At 42.9% G+C, this 22685-nt stretch overlaps 1 protein-coding gene across 1 annotated transcript in view; it reads left to right on the top strand.

The window, feature by feature from the left end:
* The first annotated feature begins 1411 nt into the window (after window positions 1–1411).
* LOC124775072 (elongation factor G, mitochondrial) overlaps window positions 1412–22685 on the top strand; it is a 79219-nt gene continuing 57945 nt past the window's right edge. The window contains exons 1-4 of the mRNA XM_047249876.1: window positions 1412–1630; window positions 1771–1926; window positions 3076–3208; window positions 17620–17824. Coding sequence (XP_047105832.1) covers window positions 1559–1630; window positions 1771–1926; window positions 3076–3208; window positions 17620–17824 — 566 coding nt within the window. The 5' untranslated portion in view covers window positions 1412–1558. The remainder of the gene's footprint in view (window positions 1631–1770; window positions 1927–3075; window positions 3209–17619; window positions 17825–22685) is intronic.

Here is a 22685-nt window from a genome sequence, read left to right as displayed (position 1 = left end):
CTGGAGAGTTCTTTGCTAACGTGCCAGACGACTGTAGATTTCGTACAAAAGCTGTGTACACAAATTCTGCAACTACATACCATTGCTCCAAGGTATCAGCAGAGCCGTCGCCCTTTTGCTTTTGAGAAGCTACAGGAGTGCCATCATGTCTTTGTATGGCACGGCACAGTACACAAACCACTGCAGCCACACTTCGATGTCATCAGTAGGGAAGACATGACATTCAAACCCGATGTGATGGGTACACCAACGATCATCTCTGTTGACAGGATTAAACCTGTTTCCCATGCACCATACATTGGTAAAGACTCATCTTCACACACAATGGACTTGAACAAACATTCTAGCTGCTCCAGTATCCATTACAGATCAGCTGCAACAGACATCGGAGGCAACCTCTAATGTGCTATCAGTAACCTGTGTATGACCCCTTGTTACAGAGTCCAGACGGCACGTCTGATTCAACAGAAAGTATCATTGACAGTAAGGGGGAGTGGTCAAGTGCCGTGTTATGTGCCGTGTGATGCTGTATGAGAGTAACAACTATTTTAATGATTATCTTTGGTGCTATCACTGACTTAGGTTTACATATGTTTTACACTGTTGTTGAATGTGCTGGTTAATGTAGTTTTTTAGCCCTGCAACAAACCTACAGCAATAACCTGCCAGTGTGCAAAATGACAAGTTTCTCATGGTTCAGAGTCAGCATTAATGTGTAGTCTCCCTATGACTGGTTGAGTAATTTAGGTCAAATGTTAGAAGAAGATAAGGGTAAATGCCTTCAATAGAATTATTCCTAATAAAACACGTCTGCATTTACACTAACCGTCTGGTTGAGGATAGGTACAGCTTTTATTATTTCTTTTATAAAATAGGTGATTAAGCAAAATGTGGACATGGCCCTCTACTTATCTCCATAAGGACGGAAGATCACGATATCTTACAAACAATCCAGTATCCAAGCAATTTGTTACCCTAGCTCACCAGAACTACTCACTCTCTTTACTACAGCAGCAACTCAAAATCATGTCGTTTATGTACCAAAAGATAATTCAGCGAGTTGCTTATTATATATTGTTACACATTAGTAGATTTATGTACCTCTACAAGCATGTTTCCTCAAAGGGAAATAGGAATTCACCAGTTTTACCACAGCAGAGTAAATGAACGTAATTTTTATCCATTGTGTATAGTGCTTTAAACGACATGAGTGATGCCTGTGTGCTATAGCGTCTTTAGCTGCTAGTATATTTAATCTGAGATGATAGTCCTTCTTTACTGTGCCCAGGATGTTGAATTTGAAGTTGACACCGACAGCTTTGTTGCATGTATGTTTGGTGCCATTAATCAACATGCTGTACTGGTGCATTCGTTGTAAGTGGGCAAGTCTTTGCAATCCGTCTTGTCGATAATGTTTGACACCATGTGTTTGTAATTAGCGGTGCTGTGAATAGTGTAAAAATGTTGTTATATATGAAAGTGAAGTAATAAATTCGAATATTTGTGTCCTAAATACTAATTCCGTGTTTATATATTAAATATTTAGTGAGACGGAAACATGTCAGTTTTTAAGTACATCGATCGAAAATCATTACGTAAAATCTTAAAGCTAACCTCAAATTTAAAGGAGGTAAACCAGAAAACATAGTAAAATATCATGAATGTAATATACTGTAGCCCTATATCCTGTATGCCTCCCCATAACTGTTTGATTTGTTCTTATTGTCCCAAGTTTTTTCACGCTAGTAGATAACTTGTTTTCTTTTACAGGATAGAAATGTTTTCTCATCTTACGCCAAATATGCTGAACATAAAGAATTGGATCACATACGGAACATTGGTATCTCAGCACACATTGATTCCGGGAAAACAACTCTTACCGAAAGAATATTGTTTTATACTGGGCGAATCTCAGAGATGCACGAGGTATGTCAGTAACCCGCCTCCGTAACATTTAGAGGATTCTACAAACGTCTCACTTTATCCCAGGAGTCCACACTGTTGTGTCGACGTTCTCCATGTGTACAGTCTTCTTTCTGTGTCCCTGTTTGCAATAAAGTACTTCCGTTTCATGTAGGTAGGGAAGTCCCTTAGTCCTCCAGTTCCAGGCCGCCGCCGCCGCTTTCTCTTCTTATGTACGACATATTACTTAAGTATTTCGTCCATAAGATGCTCGTGAGCGTTAGATACCAAGCTAGCAGGTGAATAATTTCGACTGTGAGGCGCAAACCTGTGGTATCTATTTTATTGATCCAAGCGAAATTAAATGGGCCATGCTTTTAATTTCCAGGCCTAACTGAAAGATCAGTGAGTTTCATTTGTGGAGTGCTGAAGCTCAAGTTTCCGGTACTGCCAGCAATTTTTTGGCTTTAATAAACAAACCAATACTGCTCCAATAGATTGATGACATCATTAACATGGAGGAGATGTGACTTCTAGAAACATCTGATGGATGTTGTCGCTAACAACAAGAAACCATTAACAAAACAGAAACCATCAAAGTAGTGAGGCTTCCACAGGAATAAGTTTATTTATGTTTGCATATTCTTGTTTGTAAAGCCTTGAAAATATCAGACGACAGTAGGAAAAATGGATGTTTTCACCAGGGCCGTAATAGTAACTTTGCTTTGAGGTGTGTGTGTGTGTGTGTGTGTGTGTGTGTGTGTGTGTGTGTGAAGAAAGAAAGATACGTTAGTCATTACTGTCTTCATTGAAAATAGCTTTTTATTGTTTGACATATTTGTTGAGTCTGGAAACTCACAATTGACCCATCACCACCCAACCTAACCTGGGCCTCAGACTATATTTCAGATCAGTCTGTCCCCAAATACAACTGCTGGCAAAAACTCAAAACAGAGTGTCAGTGCCACAATCATCAATATACTAGACATATATTGTGAACTGGAAAACCAATATTTACACAGAAATTGCTATCGTGAGCTTTTGTAATGTAGCTTTACTGGCTCCTACCAGTTCTTTTGAAAGTGCTGTTATACCTGATCTTTGTCATATATTTGCATAGTTTGTTACACAGTTTCAAGTTTCACAGAGTGTGAATACAAAATTTTTTCGCAGGTAAAAGGAAAAGACAATGTTGGTGCCACAATGGACTCTATGGAACTTGAAAGACAGAGAGGCATCACAATTCAATCTGCTGCTACATACACACTTTGGAAAGGATATAACATAAATATTATTGACACACCAGGTAAAAAGCTTTGTATTTATATTCATGATTTGATTGTAAAAGAGAACTTTTGTCCCAAAATGTATTTTTCAACATGTAGTTTAGAATGGTCAGCATCTTTGGACACTTATCTTTATATATTTATTTTTTGTTATGTTGAGCAGTTGAGTTTCTGCCAGTTATACGTGTCTTTCTTGCATGCTATTTCAACTGCGTGACTCCCAGTCTTCTTCCGGTGCTGTCTGATACTGATTCCAGTGTGGAACGAGTCTGGTATTTATGCTTATGTTGTGCTAGGTGTTTCTCTGTGGTCCATGCTGTATCCGGCACGCTTGTCTGTGGTATGTGCCAACCAGTAGCAGCAACTGTATTGTTTTCTATTAGCCATGGCTGTTCTGAACAATGCGCACATTTTGTGTTCTTGTCCGTTGTCAGTCTTGCTGTATGGAGTTCTGAATGATGTCCAAGTCATGTTACACATTTTGCCTTTCAATTGTTTTCATTTAACCCATCCTGTGATCTAGGACATCCTGTTATTGTGGCATGCCATGTCATGCGTTCTGTCCGAGGTCCGTGCCCACCAGGAGGGTCTGCCGTGTTATTTTCAGGCCGCTGGTGTTCATATTGCCGCTCTTGACTTGGTAGAACGTCCTCAGGTATTGGGTCTCTTGTCTGAGGTACTATTTCATGTGCATCCTTTGCTACATGTACTGAGCTGTTTTCTCTAACTGCATCTTTTATACCTATGTCCTGCAGGGTCTTGATTTTGCCTCTGTTGCGTCTTCAGAAGATAGGGTTCCTGGCAGAGCTTAATCTCAATAGATTCTTTGATGATGCTGTCCCAGTATCTCAATGTTTGTGTTTGGATCTTGGCAACATTATAGCTCATGGAATGACTGAGTTCTAAACAATGCTTGGCAGACACTGACTTGGTTGCCTGTCTGAGCCGGTTGTGCCTTTGGTGTTCTTTGCAGCTGATGTCAATAGTCCTAGTCATCTGGGCGTTGTATGCCATATCACATTTACATGGTATGTGGTAAAGGCCCAATTTCTGTAAACCCAGGTCATCCTTAAAACCCTCTAGTAGAGCCTTAATCTTGGTGGATGGCTGTAACACACTCTTGATGTTATGTTTGAGGAGAATTCTGCTGATTTTGGCAGATGTGAACCCAACATGTGGCACATATGCAATCTCCTTGATTTCTTTTTGTATTTCTTCAGAAACCTCTGGTGGGGAAACAGGCCACAGTGTCTTTTGAACATCTCGAGGAGAGTATCCATTTTTGTAGAAGACAGATTGTAGGTATTCTATCTCCATTGCCAAATTATGTCAGATGTAAAATCATCATCTCGAGAGCGAAATTTCACAATCATTACTACTCAAGGACATGTGTTCATCTTTTATATACCAAAGTAAATCTGTTTTTATTAAATATGATCTGCTCCAAATATTATTTACTGATCTTCGTACAAGATGATGAACCTGGGCTGTAAATATATAAACAATACAATCAAATGGTATTGCGTGCATTTAAAAAAAGGATAGTACTCTTACAGAGATGTTCAAAAGACACTGTGCCCTCTCTCTCCAACAGAGGTTCCTGAAGAGGTACAAGAAGAAACAGAGATTGTTGTATATTTGCCGTATATTGGGCTGATATCTACCAAAATCAGCAGAATTCTCCTCAAACATTACACCAATAGCATGTTACAGCTACCCACCAATATTAAGGCTCTACTAGGGATTGTGAAGGGTGACCTGGGATTACAAAAACTGGGCTTTCACCACATACCATGTGAATGTAGTATGGCATACATCAGCCAGACGACTAGGACCATTGACATCAGCTGCAAAGAACACCAAAAGCACACTCAGCTCAGACAGGCAACCAAGTCAGTGACTGCCGAGCATTGTTTAGAACTCAGTCATTCCATGAGCTATAATGTTGCCAAGATTCTAACACAAACATTGAGATACTGGGACAGTGTCATCAAAGAACCTATTGGGATTAGGTCATGCAGAATCTCATTAACTGTGACACCGGTTGCCACTTGAGCTCTGCCCGGAACCCAGTGCTCGATCTTCTGAAGATACAGTGGAGGCAACACCAAGATCCCAGGGGACACAGGCATAAAGGTGGAGTCAGGAAAAAAAAAAACAGCTCAGTATGTGTAGCAAAGGATGCGTGTGAGATGGTACCTCAGACAGCATACTGGAGGATGTTCTACCGAGTCTTGAGCAGTAATTTGAACACTATGAGCCTGAAAGCAACACTACAGCCATTCCTGGTGGGCATGGACCTCAGACAGTGTGTCCCACGCAGCATGTCCTAGATCACATGAGACCATAAATGACAACAGTCAGAAGCTAAAATGTCTAACACGCCTTGGACATCATTTAGAACTCCATATAGCAAGATTGAGCAATGGATAATAACCACAAAGTACACACAGAGCATTTGAAGCGGCCACAGCTACACGGAAATACTACAGTCACTGCTATTGGTGGGTGCATACTGCGGACAGAGCACCTGACATGACATGGACCATAGGCAGGGCGCGTAGCACAACATGGCATAAATATCGGACACGTTCCACGCTGGAATCAGTATCAGATAGTACCTGAAGAAGGCTGCAAGTCACACAGCTGAAATATCATGCAAGAAAGGTGCGAATAACTGGCAGAAATCAGATTGTTCAATATGACAACACCTCACCAGGAGAGCATGAAGAATTATTAATTATAGTTTAAAAATTTTTCTCGTTTATCTTTCCCAAACTTCCATAAATTATGTAACTGGTGTAGAGCCTTCATTAAATCTGCTGTCCAATATGGACATAATAGTTAAATTTTGATGATCAGGATGCTATTTTAGATCTACAACTATATTTCGAAAGCCACCTTATGGTGTGTCATGGAGGGTACATATGATATAGCTGTGATTTCAACCCCTTTCCTGTGTCATTCATGAATCTCCCCTGCAGGTCTGGGGGTTAGAATAGGCCCAAGGTATTCCTGCCTGCCGTAAGAGGCGATTAAAAGGAGTCTCGCACGTTTTGGCCATTATGTGATGATCACCTGTGGGGTTTGACCTCAATTTTTCAAAATTTTCCCGAAGAGCAAGTCAATTGGGGAAGGGCGTCTTACATGGTGCTTGTGTACATTGTGCATTGAGATCTTCAGCCCACTTTCTTGTCGTTGCATTGCAGTCCTCCCCATTCTCCATCTCTTGGGCGAGGACACCTTCCTGGGTGCGTTTTCCACCATACACTATGCAGTGTCACTTTCTGTGCCGACGATGACCATGGACTTTTTTGCACCTCATATCCAGCACGGTAGCCAGTCCATGGTGGTGGGGCTGCCATGTACCCTGTTGATTGTAGCCCCCTGACAACACAAGGATTGCTCTGGTGATGCCTGCACCGTTAACTCCCCATGTATGCCGAGGAGTAGATGCCCGTCACCCTGGGGCATCGGGACTCCTGGCAATGGCCATTGTGCCAGGTGGCCTTTGCAGTGGCTGGGTGGCACCCGTGGGGAGGGCCCCTGGTTGGAGTGGGTGGCATCAGGGCTGGTGACATGCCATGAAGCATAGTACATCATCTCGTGCTGGTGGTCCGCCACCAGCAGTGTCTAAGCAGGCAAAATCTAACTACAATGCTAAGAAATATGGCCCCAAGTCGTTCCCCTCCGTGGCCACACCATGGGAGGAACGCCAGGCTAGGAATGGCAGTGAAGTTTATTTGCTCCATTACCTTGTATGCTCGAGAGTTGATGGGGAATCTTTGATGTCCATGAAGCCTCAGTTTATGGAGCATTTGGAGGACAAGTTTAGGGACGTGGAGGGCTTGTCCAAAATGCGCTCTGGTTCAGTTTTGATAAAAACAGCATCCTCTGGCCATACATAGGCATTTCTCTCTTGTGGTAAGTTGGGGGGTGTTTGTTACCATCATGCCTCATAAGAGCCTAAATATGATCCAGGGGGACCTCGTTTTGCAGTCTGATGAGTGGTGAGATGTTCATTTTGTCTGGCGCATCCATCGGGGTCCGAGGGATAACCAGGTTGCCACCGGTGCCTTCATCTTGGCCTTCGAGGGTGACACATTGCCCAAGAAGTTCAAGGTGATGGTCTACCGCTGTGACGTCAAGCCATATACCCTTCCCCTGATTCTGTGCTTTAATTGCTGGAAGTTCGGCCATATGTCTTCCTGCTGTACTTCCAGCCCCACCTATCAAGACTGTGGATGTCAATCGCATCCCAATACTCCAGGTGCCCTGCCTCCCATCAGTGTCAAGTGCGAAGATTATCACTCACCTTGCTTGGCAGACTGCAGGATTTTACACAAAGAGAGGAAAATCATGGAATATAAGACCCTGGACTGACTGACCTACATTGAGGCTAAGAGGAAATTTGAGTGCCTACATGCTGTGGCCATGACCACCTCATATGTCGCTGCTACGAGAACAGTTGTCGCTCCATCAGTTCCTTGAATTCCTGTCACCTCTCAGAACCGGGAGACTACACCTGCCCCCTTGGTGGGTGGTGGGGGGGACTTTCCTCCCTGTTGGTCCCGCACCACCTACTTCGGGAGCAACATCCCCCAACCATCGAGAATTTCAGTCCCCACTTCTGAGCTAGAGAATTGTAAGGCTTCCTTGGCTCCTCTCTCCAGGAAGGGGTCCCTTGGGTCACTCCCTTCCCAGGTTTCTTCTAGTGGGAAAGACGGTCATCCTCAGTCCCGGAGACTGATTCAGTGAAGTCCTCGCAGCCAGGGAAACCCAAGGAACAACCAGAGAAATCGAAAAAGGGACCCTCAAGAACAAGGAACTTGTGGTGACACCCACACCACCGCTACCTAAAAGCTCTGCCTCTGAGGATGGCTGGAGATTCTGGCATCTGCTGAGGACCTGGATCTCGCCGGATCCTCAGACACAATGGATATAGACTGCTTAGGCAAAAAGTCGGTGACAGCAGGTGACCCTGAGGCATAAACTGCCTCATTGAATGTTCCATGCCTTCCCAGTCTCACGATGATGTCATCCTCCAGTGGAATTGCGGCGGTTTTTTCCATCGCCTGGCTGAGCTATGGCAGCTGTTAAGCTTTACATTTGCTTTCTGCATTGCCCTCCAGGAAACATGGTTCTCGGCAATGCGGGCTCCTGCAGTCCGCCACTATAAAGGATATTACAGCAACCGTAGCGACTATAATCAAGTGTCAGATGGAGTTTGCGTTTATGTCCTAAACTCAGTATGTAGTGAAACTGTGCTCCTTCAAACCACTCTTGAAGCTGTGGCTGTCAGAATTCGGACTATGCAAGAAATAACTGTCTGCAGTGTACATCTTCGTCCAGATTGTGCAATATCCCTGAATGTATTAGCTGCACTGATTGATCAACTCCCTAAACCTTTCCTACTTTTGGGAGATTTTAATGCCCATAACCCCTTGTGGGGTGACACTGTGCTTACTAGCCATGGCGGAGATGTCAAAACTTTATTGTCCCAGTTCGACCTCTGCCTCTTAAATACTGGGGTCGCCATACATTTCAGTGTGGCTCGGCTCAAGGTAGTTACTAGGCCACTGATTTATCAGTTTTCAGCCCAGGACTTCTCCCATCTATCCACTGGAGAGCACATGACGATCTGTGGGGTAGTGACCACTTCCCCACCTTCCTGTCACTGTCCCAGCATCAGGCCCACGGATGCCTGCCCAGATGGGCTTTAAACAAGGCAGACTGAGAAACTTTCACCTCTGATGTCACTGTTGACTCTCCCCCACATGGTAGCATCGATGTGATGGTTGAGCATGTGACAACTACAATTGTTTCTGTGGCAGAAAACGCAATCCCTCGCTCTTTAGGGTGTCCCTGGCAAAAAGACTTTCCCTTGGTGGTCGCCGGAAGTCGCTGAGGCAATTACAAAGTGTCAGCAAGCTCTACAGTGACATAAGCGGGACCCTTCCCTAGAGCCTTTAAGCAGCTCTGTGCCTGTGTACGCCAGCTTATAAAACAACGGAAGCAGGGCGTTGGGAGAGGTATGTGTTGACCATTGGGTGCCATATGTCATCTTCCCAAGTCTGGATGAAGATCAGATGTCTTTTTGGGTACCAGACCCAAACAAGTGTCCCTGGCGTGACCATCAATGGCGTGCTATGTACCGACTCAAATGCGATTGCCGAGCACTTTGCTGAGCACTAAGCTCGAGCCTCTGCGTCGGAGAACTACCCCCCAGCCTTTCGCACCCTCATACGGTGATGGAAAGGAAAGTCCTCTCATTCAATACAGGCCACGGTGAACCCTACAATGCCCCTTTTACGGAGTGGGATCTCCTCAGCGCACTTGCACATTGCCCTGACACAGCTCCTGGGCCGCATCTGATCCACCGTCAGGTGATTAAACATCTCTCATCATCTTCAACTGGATCTGGTGTGATGGTGTCTTTCCATCGCAATGGCATGAGAGCACCATTGTTCCGGTGCTCAAACCCGTAAAAACCCGCTTGATGTGGATAGCTATTGGCCCATCAGCCTCACCAACATTGTTTTGTAAGCTGCTGGAACATATGGTGTGTCAGTGTTGGGTTGGGTTGGGTTCGGTTCTGGAATCACGTGGCCTACTGGCTCCATGGCAGGGCAGCTTCCACCAGGGTCACTCTACGACTGATAATCTTGTGTCCCTCGATTCTGCCATCCAAACAACCTTTTCCAGATGCCAACACTTGGTTGCCGTCTTTTTTGATTTATGCAAAGCGACACCTGGCGACATCATATTCTTGCCGCATTATATGGGTGGGGTCTCTGAGGCCCACTCCAGATTTTTATCCAGAATTTAGTGTCGCCTCTTACTGTCCGTGTCCTAGTAGGTGCCTCTCATAGTTCCCCCATGTTCAAGAGAATGGCATTCCGCAGGGCTCCGTATTGAGTGTCTCTCTCTATTTTTAGTGACTATTAATTATTAATGGTCTAGCAGCAGCTGTAGGGCCATCGGTCTCACCTTCTGTGTATGCAGATGACTTCTGCATTTCGTACTGCTCCACCAGAACTGGTGTTGCTGAGTGGCGCTTATAGGGAGCCATTCACAAGGCGCAGTCATTAGTTCTAGCCCACGGCTTCCAGTTTTCAGCTGCAAAGTCATGTGTCATGCACTTCTGTCGACATCGTACCATTCATCCGGAACCAGAACTTTACCTTATCAATTTTTAGGACTGGTTCCTTATACCCGATTGACTTGGCTACCTCACCTTTGTCAGCTTAAGCAGAAGTGCTGGCAGCACCTCAATGCCGTCCACTGCCAGAGCAACACCAACTGTGGTGCAGATCGCTCTGCGTTGCTGCAGCTCTGCAGAGCCATTGTTCAGCCTCGCCTTGACTGTCCAAGTCTGGTTTACAGTTTATTGGTGCCCTCAGTGTTGCGTTTACTCGGCTCAGTGCACTTCTGTGGTGTTCGCCTTGTGCCGGGAGCTTTTAGAATGAATCCGGTGCCCAGTGTCCTGGTGGAGGCTTGAGTCACTCCATTGCAGATCCAACATGCACAAATGCTTGCCAGTTATGTTGTACACATTTGTAGTTCTCCTGAGCATCCGAATTACCGTCTCTTTCTCCCACCCATGGCTGTTCATCTCCCGCATCGGCGGCACAGGTCAGGGCAAATAATTGTGGTTCACATGTGATCCCTTCTGTCTGAACTGGAGTCCTTTCCTTTACCGCCTCCCATCCAGGTCCGTCCGCATACACCTCCATGGTGTACACCTGGGCTGCAGATTCGTCTGGACCGGTTGCATGACCCTAAGGACTCAGTTACTCCTGCCACTCTCCGCTGTCACTTCCTCTTGACTCTTGACGTGTTCCGGGGCTCTGAAATGGTTTACACCAACGGCTCTATGGCTGATGGTCATGTTGGCTTCACCTACTCCACAGATGACATTTTGAACAGCATTCCTTGCCCGATGGCTGCAGTGTATTCGCCGCAGAGCTTGTGGCTATCTCTCATGCACTTCAGTGTATCCGTTCATGCCCCACGAAATCGTTTCTTCTGTGTACTGACTCTTTGAGCAGCCTACAGACTATCGACCAGTACTACCCTTGCCATCCTTTGGTAGCGTCCATCCAGGAGTCCATCTATGCCCTGGACCGGTCCCGCTTTTCAGAGGTGTTTGTGTGGATCCCAGGACATGTTGGCATCCCAGGTAACGAACTTGCTGACAGGGTGGACAAACAGACTATGCGGAAACTGCATCTGGAGATGGGCATCTCTGAACCTGACCTGCGTTCTAACTTACGCCGTAGGGTCTTTCGGCTTTGGGAGACGAAATGGCATAACAGTACACACAACAAACTGCATGTCATTAAGGAGAGTGTGTGGAAGACCTCCATGTGGGCCTCTCGCGGGGAATCAGTTGTCTCTGCCGGCTCCTCGTTGGCCACGCTTGGTCGACCCTCAGTTACCTCCTGCGGCACCTGGTTGACAGTGGCTCATATTCTGCTGCACTGTCCCACTTTGACTGCCCAGTCACGAAATCTTGGGTTACCAGACTCAGTGCTGCTAATTTTATCTGACAGTGCCTCATCGGCTGATTTAGTTTTACGTTTTATTCATGAGGGTGGGTTTTATCATTTGATCTAAGTTTTAGTGCATGTCCTTTGTCCCTCTGTGTCCCACACCCTAGTGCTTCTAGGGTTTAGGTTTTAATGTGTTCTCCTTTTTTGTTCTCATGGTCAGCCAGCCATGGTAATCTGCTTTTTTGTTTTAATCTCATCACCCGGTTTCTTCTGTTTCTGTGGTTTTCTTGTCGCCTTTTGTCCATTTACATGTTTGTTGCCCTTCAGCGTTGTTGTGATTTTTTCCTTTCATTCCGTTTTGAGTTGTCAGTCTCATTTATTTTATTCTCACACTTGTGGCATTGTTTTATTCGGAACAAGGGACGGATGACCTCGTAGTTTGGTCCCTCTCCCCCTCGTTTAAACAAACCAACCAACCAACCAACCAACCGTTCAGAGTGGTACATGGGGAGAAAGTATGTCACCAATGCTGCATATGAGGTCTAGTATTTTTGTTTCTCTCATCATGAGGTTTTGTGTGAGACATGTGTAGGAGGAAGTAATATGTTGCCAGGCTGTTCTTGGCATGCACAGTATTGGAATTTAAACAACAATCACGTCCATGAGGGAAAATTCAACTCTTGTAGCATCAGCTACTATTTCCGTTATGCTTTTGCACTTACAAAATGACAGTGACAAAATGTGCATCTCTTGTAATCTTCCCTGTGTCCAGTATTAAGATTAACTAGTAAGGGTCCCAGATTAATAAGCAACACTCAAGAATTGGGAAGTGGTTAAATCAGTGTTCTGTAACCAAATTCTTTTGTGCGTGAATTACCTTTTCTTAGGTTTCTTTCAAGGAATCTCTCTCTGGGGCATCAATGTTCCCCACAACCAGTTTTATTGGGTGATTCTTTCATAGTATCGTCAGGATGAAGATGATACATCTTTTACACCTATAACTGCTTTATTGCATGAATGCCTCAGGTGTTTTACTCTTGTTCTGCTTAGTTTGGAAAGTGCAGGAGAAAGGCAACTCCTTTGGCTATCATGCTGATCTGTAACGGGCAATCAAAAAGTTTCTGTTTGAGTGTGTTGTAGCATGTATGCAAAATAGCATGACTCCAATACGAGTATATAAGCACAAACTTGTAGGCAAGAAATTAGTGTGGCATTTGTATCTTTCTGACTTGCATGCGGTAAATGCAGAAATGTTAACTATGGTGATGTTATTACCAAATGCATTCAAACAGGACCAATGTATTGTTAGTCTTTTCCTGGAAGCTGTAATGTAATTAACTGTCGGAGATAAAGTTTATCTCATGCAAAAAGTACGATGCCCACAGTAAAGAGTTAAGGTAACTTCATTATGTTGCCAGAAAATGTGTTTATTTAATTATGAATATTTTCTTTTATGATAAATAATGGATTCATTTAAGATGTTAAATGTTGTATATTTATATGTATCTTTGGAGTTTATTAAGGTCAGTAGACCAAAGAATCTGGAATGCAGGAATGTCTGCAACTTCCGGGCACGTTGGCTTGCCCGCCACTTCTTTGTCGGTATTGGAGGGAGATGGGCATGTTTATGTGACCAGTGCAGTATAATGCATTTAGAGTATCAATGTTCATAGTGAAAATGGTGTAGTTACTAAACAAAAAGTATGAATAAATATAATTTTTAGCAGAAAGTATTTCAGATCCGGTAGTGTTTATTTCAAACAAGAAGAAAACCCAGGCCATGCTTGTTGGAATGATTATTTTGCGGACAAAACTTCGAGAACCCCTAGACAAATGAGATCTGCAGTGTGTAATCTTTCAGCAGCTACTAATAAATAAGTCTTGCCGAAATTGTGCTGGAACTACTCGTATTATACTCATTCAAAAACACTGGTGAGATTGTGGTCCTACCACAATATACTGCATAAGATTCCACAATTTTTCAGTTATCTAAGAAACGAGATAGGTAACAGCCAGTACAAAGCCAAAGGACAAACATCAGTAGACATTCATCAGAGAATGAAGACTGTATATGGGGCAGCATATCTGCCACAAAACCACTATTGTGGAATGGTGCACTCTTCACAAATGCCGTAACTCAGAAGTTACGCCAACTCAAGAGACAAACAATACAGCGCCCGTCGTTAGTCGTGATCTCATCCTGTGTGATTATCATGCCTTTGATCCCTTGGAAAAAGACTGTGGAGGGTCAGTGATTCCTGTTGTACGACTGTGATGTGTAGCAGGCAGCCAACAGAAAATATGTTAAGCCTCTTAGTAGCTAGAAACAGTTTTAATGAAGCATTGCTAAGTGGAGAATCACTGCTTGTGGAGACTTTAATGCCAATCTTAAAAGAATTTTGAACTCTGTGGCCTGTGTTTTACAGTTCTTTGAGTTCAAATTTTCTTCTCTTGGCTTTGTTGTTGTTGTTGTTGTTGTGGTCTTCAGTCCTGAGACTGGTTTGATGCAGCTCTCCATGCTATTCTATCCTGTGCAAGCTTCTTCATCTCCCAGTACGTACTGTAGACTACATCCTTCTGAATCTGCTTGTGTATTCATCTCTTGGTCTCCCTCTACGATTTTTAATCCTCCACTCTGCCCTCCAATACTAAATTGGTGATCCCTTGATGCCTCAGAACATGTCCTACCAATCGATCCCTTCTTCTAGTCAAGTTTTGCCACAAACTCCTCTTCTCCCCAATTCTATTCAATACCTTATCATTAGTTATGTGATAATTCCATCTAATCTTCAGCATTCTTCTGTAGCACCACATTTCAGAAGCTTCTATTCTCTTCATGTCCAAATTATTTATTGTCCATGTTTCACTTCCATACATGGCTACACTCCATACAAATACTTTCAGAAACGACTTCCTGACACTTAAATCAATACTGGATGTTAACAAATTTCTCTTCTTGCAGAAACGCTTTCCTTGCCATTGCCAGTCTACATTTTATATCCTCTCTACTTCGACAATCATCGGTTATTTTGCTCCCCAAATAGCAAAACTCCTTTACTACTTTAAGTGTCTCATTTCCCAATCTAATTCCCTCAGCATCACCCGACTTAATTCGACTACATTCAATTATCCTCGTTTTGCTTTTGTTGATGTTCATCTTATATCCTCCTTTCAAGACACTGTCCATTCCGTTCAACTGCTCTTCCAAGTCCTTTGGTGTCTCTGACAGAATTACAATGTCATCGGCAAACTTTAAAGTTTTTATTTCTTCTCCGTGGATTTTAATACCTACTTCGAATTTTTCTTTCGTTTCTTTTACTGCTTGCTCAATATACAGATTGAACAACATCGGGGAGAGGCTACAACCCTGTCTCACTCCCTTCCCAACCACTGCTTCCCTTTCATGTCCCTTGACTCTTACAACTGCCATCTGGTTTCTGTACAAATTGTAAATAGCCTTTTGCTCCCTGTATTTTACCCCTGCCACCTTCAGAATTTGAAATAGAGTATTCCAGTCAACATTGTCAAAAGCTTTCTCTAAGTCTACAAATGCTAGAAACGTAGGTTTGCCTTTTCTTAATCTAGCTTCTAAAATAAATCGTAGGATCAGTATTGCCTCGCGTGTTCCCATATTTCTACGGAATCCAAACTGATCTTCCCCGAGGTCGGCTTCTACCAGTTTTTCCATTTGTCTGTAAAGAATTCGCGTTAGTATTTTGCAGCCGTGACTTATTAAACTGATAGTTCGGTAATTTTCACATCTGTCAACACCTGCTTTCGTTGGGATTGGAATTATTATATTCTTCTTGAAGTCTGAGGGTATTTCGCCTGTCTAATACATTTTGCTCACCAGATGGTAGAGTTTTGTCAGGACTGGCTCTCCTAAGGCTGTCAGTAGTTCTAATGGAATGTTGTCTACTCCCGGGGCCTTTTTTCGACTTAGGTCTTTCAGTGCTCTATCAAACTCTTCACGCAGTATGATATTTCCCATTTCATCTTGATCTACATCCCCTTCCATTTCTATAACATTGCCCTCAAGTACATCGCCCTTGTATAGACCCTCTATATACTCCATCCACCTTTCTGGTTTCCCTTCTTTGCTTAGAACTTGGTTTCCATCTGAGCTCTTGATATTCATACAAGTGGTTCTCTTTTCTCCAAAGGTCTCTTTAATTTTCCTGTAGGCAGTATCTATCTTACTCCTCATGAGATAAGCCTCTACATCCTTACATTTGTCCTCTAGCCATCCCTGCTTAGCCATTTTGCACTTCGTGTTGATCTCATTTTTGAGACGTCCTATTCCTTTTTGCCTGCTGCACTTAATGCATTTTTATATTTTCTCCTTTCGTCAATTAAATTCAATATTTCTTCTGTCACCCAAGGATTTCTACTAGCCCTCGTCTTTTTACCTACTTGATCCTCTGCTGCCTTCACTACTTCATCCCTCAAAGCTACCCATTCTTCTTCTACTGTATTTCTTTCCCCCATTCTTGTCAATTGTTCCCTTATGGTCTCCCTGAAACTCTGTACAACCTCTGGTTTAGTCAGTTTATCCAGGTCCCATATCCTTAGATTCCCACCTTTCTGCAGTTTCTTCAGTTTTAATCTACAGGTCATAACCAATAGATTGTGGTCAGAGTCCACATCTGCCCCTGGAAATGTTTTACAATTTAAAACCTGGTTCCTAAATCTCTGTCTTACCATTATATAATCTATCTGATACCTTTTAGTATCTCCAGGGTTCTTCCATGTATACAACCTTCTTTCATGATTCTTAAACCAAGTGTTAGTTATGATTGTTGTGCTCTGTGCAAAATTCTACCAGGCGGCTTCCTCTTTCATTTCTTAGCCCCAATCCATATTCACGTACTATGTTTCCTTCTCTCCCTTTTCCTACACTCGAATTCCAGTCACCCATGACTATTAAATTTTCGTCTCCCTTCACAATCTGAATAATTTCTTTTATTTCATCATACATTTCTTCAATTTCTTCGTCATCTGCAGAGCTAGTTGGCATATAAACTTGTACTACTGTAGTAGGTGTGGGCTTCGTATCTATCTTGGCCACAATAATGCGTTCACTATGCTGTTTGTAGTAGCTTACCCGCATTCCTATTTTCCTATTCATTATTAAACCTACTCCTGCATTACCCCTATTTGATTTTGTATTTATAACCCTGTCTTCACCTGACCAAAAGTCTTGTTCCTCCTGCCACCGAACTTCACTAATTCCCACTATATCTAACTTTAACCTATCCATTTCCCTTTTTAAATTTTCTAACCTACCTACCCGATTAAGGGATCTGATATCCCATGCTCCGATCCGTAGAACGCCAGTTTTCTTTCTCCTGATAATGGCATCCTCCTGAGTAGTCCCTGCCCGGAGATCCAAATGGGGGACTATTTTACCTTCAGAATATTTTACCCAAGAGGACGCCATCATCATTTACCATACAGTAAAGCTGCATGCCCTTGGGAAAAAATTACGGCCATAGTTTCACCTTGCTTTCAGCCGTTCGCAGTACCAGCACAGCAAGGCCGTTTTGGTTAGTGTTATAAGGCCAGATCAGTCAATCATCCAGACTGTTGCCCCTGCAACAACTGAAAAGGCTGCTGCCCCTCTTCAGGAACCATACGCTTGTCTGGCCTCTCAACAGATACCCCTCTGTTGTGGTTGCACCTACGGTACGGACATCTGTATCGCTGAGGCACGCGAGCCTCCCCACCAACGGCAAGGTCTATGGTTCATTGGGGGAGGCTTTAATTCATGCAATTTGAATGAACTCGAAATATTGTGTGGGTCATATTATCCAAATTAGTGTAGCTTTGTTTCCTGTAATAACACATGCAACAATGTAGCCTACTTTCTTGTATATAATTAATTATCCATTTTCCTTTATATTCATCATCAATTTATTCCTTTTGCTGATTAACAGGTCACGTGGACTTTACTGTTGAAGTGGAACGTGCCCTCAGAGTTCTTGATGGGGCAATACTTGTCTTGTGTGCTGTAGGTGGCGTGCAGAGCCAGACCCTAACTGTAAACAGGCAAATGAAACGTTACAGTGTACCCTGCATCGCGTTTATAAACAAACTTGACAGGATGGGAGCAAATCCAGTCAGAGTTCTCTCACAAATAAGGTAAATAAGGTAATTATCTAACATGACTGCAACAGACAAAGATAGCTATACTGAATTCATCCGTGTTGTAATTGTTTTCAGAAACACTGAACAGAAAAAAATGCCTTGAAAACTTATTGTATAGTTCATTTTATTAATTTTTTATATTATGTTGCATCTAATTTCTTGTCAGTTTTATTACTACTCTTATGTGTGACACTCTATACGTGAACATGACTCAGTGAGTGATGTAGTTAATCAGTTTATCGGCTGTTGGTATCAATGTTGTTGTTGTTGTTGTGGTATTCAGTCCTGAGACTGGTTTGATGCAACTCTCCATGCTACTCTATCCTGTGCAAGCTTTTTCATCTCCCAGTACCTACTGCAACCTACATCCTTCTGAATCTGCTTAGTGTATTCATCTCTTGGTCTCCCTCTACGATTTTTACCCTCCACGCTGCCCTCCAATACTAAATTGGTGATCCCTTGATGCCTCAGAACATGTCCTACCAACCAATCCCTTCTTCTGGTCAAGTTGTGCCACAAACTTCTCTTCTCTCCAATCCTATTCAATACTTCCTCATTAGTTATGTGATCTACCCATCTAATCTTCAGCATTCTTCTGTAGCACCACATTTCGAAAGCTTCTATTCTCTTCTTGTCCAAACTATATATCGTCCATGTTTGACTTCCATACATGGCTACACTCCATACGAATACTTTCAGAAATGACTTCCTGACACTTAAATCAATACTGGATGTTAACAAATTTCTCTTCTTGCAGAAACGCTTTCCTTGCCATTGCAGCCTACATTTTATATCCTCTCTACTTCGACCATCATTAGTTATTTTGCTCCCCAAATAGCAAAACTTCTTTACTACTTTAAGTGCCTCATTTCCTAATCTAATTCCCTCAGCATCACCCGACTTAATTAGACTACATTCCATTATCCTTGTTTTGCTTTTGTTGATGTTCATCTTATATCCTCCTTTCAAGACACTATCCATTCCACTCAACTGCTCTTCCAAGTCCTTTGCTGTCTCTGACAGAATTACAATGTCATCGGCGAACCTCAAAGTTTTTATTTCTTCTCCATGAATTTTAATACCTACTCCGAATTTTTCTTTTGTTTCCTTTACTGCTTGCTCAATATACAGATTGAACAACATCGGGGAGAGGCTACAATCCTGTCTTACTCCCCTCCCAACCACTACTTCCCTTTCATGTCCCTCGACTCTTATAACTGCCATCTGGTTTCTGTACAAATTGTAAATAGCCTTTCGCTCCCTGTATTTTACCCCTGCCACCTTCAGAATTTGAAAGAGAGTATTCCAGTCAACATTGTCAAAAGCTTTCTCTAAGTCTACAAATGCTAGAAATGTAGGTTTGCCTTTCCTTAATCTTTCTTCTAAGATAAGTCGTAAGGTCAGTATTGCCTCACGTGTTCCAGTGTTTCTACGGAATCCAAACTGATCTTCCCCGAGGTCGGCTTCTACTAGTTTTTCCATTCGTCTGTAAAGAATTCGTGTTAGTATTTTGCAGCTGTGACTTATTAAACTGATAGTTCGGTAATTTTCACATCTGTCAACACCTGCTTTCTTTGGGATCGGAATTATTATATTCTTCTTGAAGTCTGAGGGTATTTCGCCTGTTTCATACATCTTGCGCACCAGATGGTAGAGTTTTGTCAGGACTGGCTCTCCCAAGGCCGTCAGTAGTTCCAATGGAATTTGTCTACTCCGGGGGCCTTGTTTCGACTCAGGTCTTTCAGTGCTCTGTCAAACTCTTCACGCAGTATCATATCTCCCATTTCATCTTCATCTACATCCTCTTCCATTTCCATAATATTGTCCTCAAGTACATCGCCCTTGTATAGACCCTCTATATAGTCCTTCCACCTTTCTGCTTTCCCTTCTTTGCTTAGAACTGGGTTCCCATCTGAGCTCTTGATATTCATACAAGTGGTTCTCTTTTCTCCAAAGGTCTCTTTAATTTTCCTGTAGGCAGTATCTATCTTACCCCTAGTGAGATAGGCCTCTACATCCTTACATTTGTCCTCTAGCTATCCCTGCTTAGCCATTTTGCACTTACTGTCGATCTCATTTTTGAGACGTTTGTATTCCTTTTTGCCTGCTTCATTTACTGCATTTTTATATTTTCACCTTTCATCAATTAAATTCAATATTTCTTCTGTTACCCAAGGATTTCTACTAGCCCTTGTCTTTTTACCTACTTGATCCTCTGCTGCCTTCACTACTTCATCCCTCAAAGCTACCCATTCTTCTTCTACTGTATTTATTTCCCCCATTCCTATCAATTGCTCCCTTATGCTCTCCCTGAATCTCTGTACAACCTCTGGTTCTTTTAGTTTATCCAGGTCCCATCTCCTTAAATTCCCACCTTTTTGCAGTTTCTTCAGTTTTAATCTACAGGTCATAACCAATAGATTGTGGTCAGAGTCCACATCTGCCCCTGGAAATGTCTTACAATTTAAAACCTGGTTCCTAAATCTCTGTCTTACCATTATATAATCTATCTGATACCTTTTAGTATCTCCAGGGTTCTTCCATGTATACAACCTTTTTTCATGATTCTTAAACCAAGTGTTAGTTATGATTGTTGTGCTCTGTGCAAAATTCTACCAGGCGGCTTCCTCTTTCATTTCTTAGCCCCAATCCATATTCACGTACTATGTTTCCTTCTCTCCCTTTTCCTACACTCGAATTCCAGTCACCCATGACTATTAAATTTTCGTCTCCCTTCACAATCTGAATAATTTCTTTTATTTCATCATACATTTCTTCAATTTCTTCGTCATCTGCAGAGCTAGTTGGCATATAAACTTGTACTACTGTAGTAGGTGTGGGCTTCGTATCTATCTTGGCCACAATAATGCGTTCACTATGCTGTTTGTAGTAGCTTACCCGCATTCCTATTTTCCTATTCATTATTAAACCTACTCCTGCATTACCCCTATTTGATTTTGTGTTTATAACCCTGTAGTCACCTGACCAGAAGTCTTGTTCCTCCTGCCACCGAACTTCACTAATTCCCACTATATCTAACTTCAACCTATCCATTTCCCTTTTTTAAATTTTCTAACCTACCTGCTCGATTAAGGGATCTGACATTCCACGCTCCGATCCGTAGAACGTCAGTTTTCTTTCTCCTGATAACGACATCCTCTTGAGTAGTCCCCGCCCGGAGATCCGAATGGGGGACTATTTTACCTCCGGAATATTTTACCCAAGAGGACGCCATCATCATGTAATCATACAGTAAAGCTGCATGCCCTTGGGAAAAATTACGGCTGTAGTTTCCCCTTGCTTTCAGCCGTTCGCAGTATCAGCACAGCAAGGCCGTTTTGGTTATTGTTACAAGGCCAGATCAGTCAATCATCCAGACTGTTGCCCTTGCAACTACTGAAAAGGCTGCTGCCCCTCTTCAGGAACCACACGTTTGTCTGGCCTCTCAACAGATACCCCTCCGTTGTGGTTGCACCTACGGTATGGCTACCTGTATCGCTGAGGCACGCAAGCCTCCCCACCAACGGCAAGGTCCATGGTTCATGGTATCAAGGAAAAGTTAAATCACTAGGAACACAATTGATCTCCCCAGAATGCACACAACGCTTTCGTGGGTATGCGATTAATAAACATGTGCCCCTGAGATTTTACCATGCTCTGCTACTTCCATTACTCTTTCTGCATTGCGAGTCTAACCTATGACCATCCTCTTTCTCCCCTGAGGGGCTTAACCAGTAATTGTAGTGCTGGATCCTCCATCTGTTCATGTTTCAGCAAACACTGTAGGATGCAATGGCAGAACATTGAGTTTCATATAGAAACCATTTGGGTTGTAGGGAGGTACAAACGTGTATTAAAAAAGAACATTAACCTCAAGATGTGCTACGTAGTGATGGGCGGAATGACTGTTGTTGCAAAATGATCATTAACTGGCAACCTCTGGGAAGCCCTCCACACGTGAGTTGTGTAAAATTTAACCAGGCAAGTAGGGCTGTACATGTATAGACTTTATAAACCTTTGGCTGCTATGTAACATCATATTAAATAATAACTTCTTACGTGCACATGCAAAAACATACAACTTTGTTTCTCTTTCTTGTAAAACATAAAAGGGAGCAAACAAGGGAACATCAAAGGCAAAGAATAAACAGTATTCAAATAGTTAATGTTTTTTTGATGCTGACTGCTGAACTGTGCATAACTCTTTATTTATTTTGTCTATCTTCCCGTTCCCAAGCAGCCCTCTCCCAGTAGAGCGGAGTTCCAGGTATGTGTGGAAAATTGTATTCTGACCTGCCCTTTTATAAATCACTGGTTGTGTGTCTTGTTCTTCTACTGCCATATCTTCTACCAGATTTGGTTTATTTGCTGTTCTGGAAGATGCTTGCTCCTATTCTGGCACCATATTCCACTGTGAGTCTTGTGCGTCTTGATGCTTTAAGTCTTCCAGCAGTAAATAAGCAGGCTTCACTCGAACGACTGACACAGCACTGGTTTATTGTAAACCTGGAGCTTCATTGTGTGTGCCTTACATTGCTGTACTTTATAAAGTCCAGTCTGCAATGGGCCTCTTACTGTATTGGTTTGTAACATCACATGTGAACACTTGCTTAAGTCTCCGTGCACAAATGAAGGAGTGTCACCATGCCATTTCAACTGTTGTGGGTGGAGATTAGCCAGCTGTGCTTTAACCCCCTTCAATAAATGCAGTAAGCCAGTCTAACTCATACACTCTTCAAAGAACTCACTAGGAAGGTGCAAGACTTCTCCGCGCGGAAGCTCTGTTGTGGATGCCCCTAGATCAGGTTTGAAAACAGTGCACAGACCCAATAACACCAGTGGCAATGCTGTAGAC

Source organism: Schistocerca piceifrons, chromosome 2, assembly GCF_021461385.2.
Source record: "Schistocerca piceifrons isolate TAMUIC-IGC-003096 chromosome 2, iqSchPice1.1, whole genome shotgun sequence".
In the NCBI taxonomy this organism is placed as follows: Eukaryota; Metazoa; Arthropoda; class Insecta; order Orthoptera; family Acrididae; genus Schistocerca; species Schistocerca piceifrons.
Note: the sequence above shows the minus strand (reverse complement) of the source record. Positions and strands in the feature narration are given on the sequence as shown.